General features: G+C 42.6%; 1 protein-coding gene across 1 annotated transcript in view; it reads right to left on the bottom strand.

Moving 5' to 3' along the window:
* Window positions 1–3,252: 3,252 nt before the first annotated feature.
* RIMKLB (ribosomal modification protein rimK like family member B) overlaps window positions 3,253–9,428 on the bottom strand; it is a 73,094-nt gene continuing 66,918 nt past the window's right edge. The window contains exons 6-7 of the mRNA XM_034786055.1: window positions 7,721–7,924; window positions 3,253–5,081 (exon numbers count right to left, since the gene is read on the bottom strand). Coding sequence (XP_034641946.1) covers window positions 4,618–5,081; window positions 7,721–7,924 — 668 coding nt within the window. The 3' untranslated portion in view covers window positions 3,253–4,617. The remainder of the gene's footprint in view (window positions 5,082–7,720; window positions 7,925–9,428) is intronic.

Raw genomic sequence — 9,428 nt, 5'->3', positions numbered from 1 at the left:
TCTCACTCTCGCCATCAGAAAGGGGAGAAGGGAAGTTTTTCTCTGGATTGTTTGACTTTTTTGGCTCCTGAAAAGTTTTGCAAAGAACAGTAAGAAAGTGCGAACTGTTAGAACACATCTTTTTTAAAAGAAAAAAATACACACAAAATAGAACAATTTCAGTTAAACAAAATTACAGTGCCCACCCAAAACCCACACTTCACTTTGTGAAATTGGTCTAAACAAATGAAAAAAACCCGAACATTTCAACTGAAAATTGGAACACAAGGGGTTTGGAGATTACCAACAGTGGGCTAAGATCCGCCATCGGAACTCTCTCCAAGGTCAAGAGAGACTTAAAAGAAAAACAAAACCAAAGGAAAAGGCAGCAAACACTTGGTTATAAATCCTGCAATATGTTAACATTTTAAAGGAATTCCTAGAACAGTGAAAAATTAAAAATGAAGAAAAAAACAGTAGCAGCAGAGGTTACCTGTCTGAGCACCTACAATTCCATAGAGAGAACAGGAGTGGGTCGTGTGTCTCACACCAGCCATAAAGCCCATAAACCTTCTCAAAAAGAGTGAGCCATGAGAAAGATATTGTACGCACGGGTTGCTTTCACAAAGTCTCTCTAAGCCCGTGAGGCCCCTTACATATTTAACCAACCAGGGCTTTTTGCATTTGAGGAAGAAGAGAGGAGATTTAGAAAGAGTTACTGATTTCACAGGTTGGATTTAAAAGTCCAGTGCAACTTTTGAAGAAATGTCCTCTTTTTTTGGCCAACATACACTGTAGTTCCAGAGGCGTTTCCTGGGCAGATATCACACATGAAAGATTGCAAATGTGAAGCAGGCGTGGAAAAGCCATCAAAGCATGACCACATAGCTCGGAGGGGGTGGAACACCCAAAAAAAAAAAAAAAATAGTCCATGTGTATACAGAGCATCACTCTTCCATCATGTGTTACAGATGAGGCATTGTAGCATTCCAGAAAGGGGCGATTTTATAAAACACATCAAAAAATTAAAAAAAATACTTAATATACAAAGCCATACAGACAATTTAGAATTAAACATGGTAAACAAGGAATTGTAAACATGTGGTCAAATCTCACAGCAGAAAAATTCACAACCCTTCCCCCCACGCCCCTCAAAAAAATCACTTACAAACAGGATAACAAATTCCATCAGGTTTAAATTAAGAAACTTATTTCTGCAAACAAAAGTTTCTGCTTTGCTCACTCAAGTTTCTCTCCCCTCCCTTAAAAAAATAGACATATTAACTCATGCACCATCATTATCTGTATCAGCCCTTTAAAAAAACAAAAACAAAAAAACACACAACACCTCAGTGTATCTTGATTACGTTTCCTTTCCAATATAAGCTTCCAAAGCAGAATATGACAGGTAATGTTAGCTCTATTAAGGCACTGGAATATGGAAAGTGTTCTTTAGGATGTGGAAGTGAAGAGAACATAGCACATAGTGCTGAGCTGGATAGTGTTTAAATGTGATGGGAGACATCTCTTAGTTAGCACAGGCTTGATTTTTTAGTTGTATTACATGTGAAACCTATTTTTTCTTCCCCACCCCATACATCTCACTGACCATGGAACAATGGGTAGGTTGGGGAGAGGAACATACAAGATTGATTCAAATAGACAAAGCTTTGAATCCTCAGCAAGGCTTTCCATGAGCAATATCAAGAATTATTGTCTACATGAATGTATGTAAAGTTTTAACTCCTGATCCTCCCTCATAACAAGCACTACCCATAGACTTTTCTCCAATCTTGCAAAAGAAGCACCAATCGCACAAGAGGATCTCATTACAAGGGAGCCAGCCACAACATGATACCCTTCAGTCCATTTGCTTGTGTATTTCAGAATAAAAGTATGTGTACCACTTCACAAATCTGTATTACTCTGAAGTGTGAGTAGGAAATTCTAAAGGTGAGATGCATTAACAAGTCCCTGCTGCCACAGCCTTATTCTCTCAAGCAATGTGGGGACTCAAGACAGCTCAGATCCTATAGCTGTTACCAGCCTCTTTCCAACAAGTTATCTTTACTAACTGGGACAGTAGTGCAGAGGCTCTAGCTGATTACTTCCAGCTGGCATGGAGTTGACTTGTCTGCCCTCCCTCACTTATATCCCACACAGGTGCTCACAGTGTGTATATTAAAGTAGAGTTGGAAACTGCAGGCTCAGTCAGGGTCTCAAAGGGAATACAGAACACTATTTAAAAAACAGCTCCTTAAGTAAGCAGATGAGGGGAGAAGAGCTGTGAGGAGGCAGAGCTTTCCCACCCATTAACTAGAAAGTTGGGTTGGATGTAACCTGTGCTGGGGTGTTTTGATTTTTTATACAAGGGAAAACCTTTGTGTTCTTTTGTTATAATCTGTGCACTTGAAGGCTCAGAAATAAAACCTCAGAGATGACCTTGACTGCTGAAACTTCTTTGTTGCTGGATCATCTGGATCACTCCATCAGCTAACATCAACAATCAACCTTCCACTTGTTTTTAATAATAATAATATTTAATTCTACAAAAAACCCTCATTTTATTACATTCCTTTTTAAAATTAAAAAAAAAACTGTACAAATAAGCATGATCAAACCTCCACGAAAGCAGGTTAATACTGTTCTGTTTATTGCCTCTTGAAGTCTCTCTCCGTAGTGTCCATGAGTTGTGTTTGTTTAAGATCCGAGCGAGTGGTAAAGCAGCAGAGCAGCGGAGAGGTGAGGAGGGGCCACAGGGGTAGGAAGCGCAGAGCCTCAGCGGATACATGGGACATGCTCCTTTAAAGTATCCAGATAACAGCAGCATTGCACACACACAACCCCCCCTCCAAACCCTCTTTTCACAAAACCATCTTTCAGTCGTAAACGTTTTACCTTTTTTTTCCCTAAAAAGAGGCGCATATATATATCTATATATAACTATCTATATATATATCTATATCTATAGTTCCAGTGCTTTATGAACCCAGAAGGAGGGAAGGAACAAGCAGGAGGTGAGGAGGAGGAAGATGGGGACTTCAAAATGGACCCAACACTGCTGTTTTGATTCTTTGTTTCCCAAAACTGCTCAAATTGAATGAGAAAATGCACAGCCAGAAGGACTGAGGAAAGAAAATCAATCAACCTGAAAAAATGAAACTGAACAGCCCCAAACCAAAACGAAATAAAGCAAAGCACGCACACGTACACAGGGTCCAGGATCCATCTATTCATTGCTTGTGGCCTTTTATATTTTTATTCTAGCTGAGCTTTTTTTTTTTTTTTTTTTTTAAATCTGCTGCATAGTTTCCCAAAGCCAAGAACTGTGGTATTTTTCCCCTGGATCCATGCTTTGGAGCTCAGCTGACATCAGAGTTTAGACATTTTCAATGTGGCAAATACAAGCCTAGTGATAGTGGTAATGAACGAACTTCATCTTTATCCTAAATGTCCTCGAGGTTTCAACCAACCTTTTCCCTCCTCCACACCCTACCACATTTCCCGGAAAAAAACGACAAAAATAAAAGAATGATTTACAGGCTTCAAGTCAGTGTTTTGTTAAATAGTTTGTGGTGTTCTCACTTTGGCCACTGTTAAAGATGCAGGCATAGAGAAGGGTGTGTTGGACTAGCATGTATTAAAAAAAATGGAACATTAACATAGCATCTCTCTCTCAAAAAGACTAAAACACTAACAAATACAAGTCAATGCACATTTGTTTTAAACTAGTGTAATTCTTTTTCACATTGGATTAAACATTATTTTGTACACCAAACATTACAATGCTGTTTATCTCCTCCAATCGTGCAAAAATAGTTAAAACGTGCCACTTCTGCCATCAATGAGAACATGACTGATTCCTCTACATACCTGCCCCAGGATTTAAAATGATAAAAAACACAAATTTAAAAAACATCTCCCCTTCAAAAGCTTTATAAACGAATATGGACACATTTTTGTGGACACATGCCAGTTAATACTGAGATGGCAGAAGTCGCAGGTTTGTACTAAAAGCTCAAGTTTCCTGTCCCTGCCCCATCACTTAAGGCCAGATCCTGCAAGGTCACAATGGGCTGATTTTAAGAGATGCTGAACTTTCACAGCTCCCACTTCCGTGAATGGGACCTGCAGATGCTCAGCACCTTTGAAATATCAGACCTTAAGCACCCTCAGCTCTCTTGGAAACTAAAGGCACTCAAGCAATTCACAAGATCAAGCTCTTAAAGAGGTAGGAGAGAGTTCACAGCTGCATTAGTTCACAGATGCTTTTGGAGAATTGCAAGATAGCATTCCAAAACCAGAAGTGTGAATTGTGCTGTAATATCTCCCCATCCATACACGTGTTCTGCGATAAGCTTGGGACCACAGCTGCACATAAATAAAATCCCTATGTGGGTTTGAACTGGGTATCATGGACTAGAGATTGGCTGCCAAAAAATGACACCAATCATATGTTCTGCAGGATTAAAAAGTAAGAGCAGCAATCAGAGAATATGCACCTTTTAATCTCACTCTTTTGACTAATTCTCTCCCCACTCCATTCATCTCCCTGAGCTTCTCTGATAAACAGCATTGCAAGTTGGTTTAAAAAAAAAATTTACAGGAGTTTTGTTGGTCATGTATTTACACGTGGCATCATTCCACAAGGAGTTTGATCTCATTGGCTAGTAGCTGGTTCATGTTGAATAAAGCCCCCGGGAGCTTGGTGAGCAACTCTCTCTCCGTGGTCTCAGGGTCGCTGTCGACAGAGCTGGAGCTAGCACTCATATTGTCGACAGCGGCACTAGCTGGAGGGCCCAGCTCTGGCTCGCTAGTCTCGCTGGCCGTGGACACCACAGAGAGCAAAGACATACGCCGCGTCAAGCGACCGGGGGGAAGGAGAGAAGCGGCATAGTCCGCTATGATACCAGCTACATCTAGATTACAAGCCTTGTCAAAGGCAATGAAACCTACATTTGCATTGGCCTCGCAGACGTAGAACGAGCCATCATCTTTCATCAGTAGGTCGATGCCACACACGTCCATCCCCAGGATGTTTGACACCTGGACTGCCAGCTGCTTGCCTTGTTCACTCAGTGAGCACATCATCCCTACACCGCCTGGCAAAAGGGAAAATAAGGGTCAGCCCTCAGGCTGCGATCTGGTCAAAAGTCACCGGCTGAGCATGGTAGGGATGGCTCAGTTCTTGGATGGGAAACATCCAAGGCAAATCCAGAGTACTGCTGGGAAGGGTGTGACCACTTTTGGTCAGGAAGGATATCAACACATTTTTTAATTGTAGGGGTGTTAAAGTTGACCTGCAAATTAAAAAAAAAAGGAAGACGAAGAAGAAAAAAAAAAGCCATGTGTCTGTTTTCCTTCTTTGTTCCGTTAGAAGGTGGTCTGAGACAGTGTCATCCCTCTGCCCCCCACCTCAGAGCATTGCTTGCTTCTCCTATTAGCTACTCAGACCTTCGTTATCCTGGAAGACTATGGTAACTGAAGAATTAGTGATATGACATCACAAAAGATAAGCCTGAAAGCTAAGCAGTTGAGTTTTTCTTTTTAACATTTAAGCCAGACTATTCTTAAAAATTAGATTGACCTAACTACATCAGTGAGGGCTGCAAAAAATTTTGCATCCTGTCCTACATAGTTAGCTCAACCTAACCCTTTCTGTGGACGTAGGAAGCATTTACACCAGTGGTTCTCAAACTTTTGTACTGCTGATCCCTTTCACATAGCAAGCTTCTGAGTGTGACCCCAACCTTACAAATTAAAAACACTTTTTTTATATATTTAACACCATTATAAATGCTGGATGCAAAGCGGGGTTTGGGGTGTAGGCTGACAGCTCGCAACCCCCCATATAATAACCTTGCCACCCCAAAGGGTCCCAACCCCAGTTTAAGAACCCCTGATCTACAGTATGATACCACAAAAAACACAACTGCAGCACTATAGCTGTGCCACTGTAGTTCAAACAATGCCTTACTTAATTCAAATGCCTAATGAATATTTGAAAGAAAGGGCATCTTTGTTGCAGATTTAGCACCCCGCCCTTTAAGCCAAAGTGTGGGCTCCCAATACATATCTCTAAGCACTCTTAAGAAGCCTTTGAACAAGACCAGGAAGGACCAGACATAGCATTCCAAATATTGCAAGGTGAAAAGTCATAAAACATTTAACAAAAACCTTTTAAGGCCACCTTTACTCAGTATAAAGTAGTCTCTCCACCCCACCCAAAAAAACAAAAGGGGGTGCTGCTGACCTAACATTTTAAAAATCTTTTGCAGATTTCTTAACTCCAGTGTCCAGGTTGAATTCTAGCTTGGATAGCAGTTATTTTGTTTCCCTACAATTCCCCTTGCAGTTTCAATTGTATAGAGTGTTCTTCATTTCCTGTACTAAAATATTACATAGCACTGCTGTTTAATGTTAAAACAGCTGCCCCAGAATGTCTATATTTCAGTGGTGGGTGGGTAAGTGTTCAGAAGTATATCTGGATTTCAGACATCTATGTGCACATGTTTTGCCAAGCTCTTTGGGATCTTTGCTTTAGTGTGCCATATACACTAATGGCCTGATGTTCAAAGCTCCTACTGGCTTTAATGAGCACTGTGGATGCTCAGCATCTTAGGAAGAATTAAGCTATTGAGCATTCTATCTGAAACACCTTTCCTCAAGTCCTCTCTCAAACTGAGTCATGTCCCCTTGTACCTGTTACACTGACAATTCCCCAATTATGCAAACATTTTTGATCTCCCATAACATTTTGAAAACTGAAGTTGTACTGCATGTGAAGGAGGAGGTAAAAATGGGGCCCAGCCAGGGCCAACTCTCCCCCCACAGCACTCCCCAGACTCAGAACTGTGCAGGAGAGGACCCATTCTCCCCCACCCCGCAACTTTGAGGGCACTAGGAGCCATGTGTCTTTGGGAAGAAATTGCACGGAGAAGCCAGTCAGAGACTGAAGCTGGTCCAGCAGCTGCACTAAACACTTTAAGCAGGGGCTGACAGACACTGATGTCAGGCAGCTCTCTCCAGTTTGTACTCTGAACATTCTCTCCCCTGTGCTGGTTGGTTTGCTCCAATCCCTCCCACCCCCTTTTTTCCTGTGTCTTTCTATCTAGCTCAGCGGTTCTCAAACTGTGGGGTGCAGCCCCATTTTAATGGGGGTGCCAGGGCTGGTTTAAATTTGCTGGGGCTCAAGTTACAGGCCCCCTGCCTGGGGCTGAAGCCCTTGGATTTCGGCTTTGACCCCCGCGCCTGGGGAGGTGGAGCTTTGGCTTTGCCTCCCCTCCCCCTGCGATGGCGGGGCTTGGGCAGACTCAGGCTTCGGTCCCCCCTCCTGAGGTCCTGTAGTAATTTTTGTTGTCAGAAGGGGGTCACAGTGCAATTAAGTTTGAGAACCCCTGATCTAGCTTATCCCTTTCTAATATAACCCCACTGAAAGAACAAAAATACCATGGCACTAACATGACATTTGCCACCATTGCATCATTCACTCTGCTTTTTCTCCCACACTGTCTTATCTATTTAGACTATAAGCTCGTTGTGGCAGGGACTGTCTCATTCTATGTTTGTACAGTTCCTAGCACAATGGGTCCTATTCTCAGGTGGCCCCTAGGCATTACTGTAATAAACATCAATCAATAAAAAATAAAATGCGAAACTTCTCATTTAAATTGGGGTTGCCACTCCTCTCCCATTGGGCTCCACAAATTCCAATCAAGACTACAAACAATGCCATTCCTACCAAGTGAGCAGTTGCTCTGCATCCTTCCATCTGTTGAGCAGCGCAGCATGGTCCCCACCACGCGGCCGCCTACCACGATGACACGCACATCCTTGCCATGGGACTCCTTGACATATTTCTGGAACAGGTAAGGGGCCTCATGACGAATTAAATGGCTCAGGTCTGCCAAATGGTGCTTATCTCGTGCCAGGAATACAGCTTTGCCTGTTCCAAGAGAAAACATGGAGTGGGGACTGGTGAAAGAGGGCAAGAACCACTAGACTTGTCTTGTGTTGTGTTATAGATTCAGCACATGAAGAATCTCCAAAAAACCCTGCCTATCCTCATGAGCTGGATATATTTTATATCCCTTTACACATTCTCCTGTCTAGACCAGTACTCAACTGCTTCAGTGCTGCTGAATGTATCAAGTACTGAGACAGTCAGGGTGGTAAGTCAGTCAAAAAGGCTCTTTAATAGAGAAACTGGGCCTTGTAACTCCCACCCCTTTTGGGACAGGTGCCTGGTGAGAGAGGAGAGGAGTCACAAACCACAGAGAGAAGCACACATGCAACCAACAGCAAAACTTCTCCCCCATTTCAGGCAGAAAGCTGGAACTTCAAGGTATAAAAACAAAGTTAACTTAGAACTCTACCCAGATGCACTGTAGGAAGTACGCTATGGCATAAGTCCACTGCTGTAAAATCCTTATAATAATACATGAGGAAAACAGCACCCCTATACCCACAACCACCCAGTACTGGGGTGACAGACGTCCAATGCAGCATAAGGGTTTAGACAGAAATGTAGCTGTGACTGACTCTGATGGAGCTGATAAAATGACAACTTCAGCAGTTTATTCCACTAAAAATAAGAACCTGTGGGGCATCCTGACAGTTGGTGAAAGAGGGCTAGCTTGATTCTTTAGAAATTCAATGCCCCTTACCAGCAAACTATTCTAAAGACTTGCTTCAGCCAATCCCTGATTTGTTCTTTTTACTCCTCACCTTGTTTTCTCAGCTCACCTCACAGAAACTTCCCATCCCTCCACGTAACCTCCCTGGTGTCTGTGAAAGGCACTTCGGGAACAGACTCCACTACTCTGCAACTCATTTCCTTTCCTTCATCAGCCTTACCTCTTACTTGCTCTCCTCCTCTATTGACACCCCTTGTTTTATGTGGCACATTAGAGTTACATTTTGCAGTAAGGCACCACCAATTTATGTGGCAGAGCTTCACTGAATTATGCTGCAACATTACAACATTACAAAATCCCTTGATAAGCTGCTTCGTTTAATGAAGAAACAGGAAAAAAAAAGCAGAAGGAAGAGGAGATGAAGTACTGTGTCGGGGGTACCACATCAGCAGATTCTGCTCCTTCAGGGCTTAGGGTCTGTGTAGCAAAAGACTCCTATATAACATGGAGCTGCAAAAGACAGCAATAATGGAGCTCTGCTTCTGAAGGATTTAAGATGGTCCTGGTACCACCTACTCAGTCCCAGACAGCACGTAAGCTCATTCTCCGCATGCTGCTTCTTATCCCCTACTTCCCCACTCTCACAGCTGCTGTGCTCCCAAAATGGGGATGAAAAAAACAAGGACTTGGAAGATGGTAGGAAATTGCCCATTTCAGTGGGATTATGTGGTACCAGAGATGTGTGGCATTTTGATAAAAAACGATGTGTTCATTTGCACTGATGCAAATTGCACTGCAAATGGCCTTAGGTGT

Source organism: Trachemys scripta, chromosome 1 (assembly GCF_013100865.1).
Source record: "Trachemys scripta elegans isolate TJP31775 chromosome 1, CAS_Tse_1.0, whole genome shotgun sequence".
NCBI classification, from domain to species: domain Eukaryota; kingdom Metazoa; phylum Chordata; order Testudines; family Emydidae; genus Trachemys; species Trachemys scripta.
The sequence above is the reverse complement of the archived record's forward strand: the minus strand, read 5'-3'. Positions and strand labels throughout refer to the sequence as shown.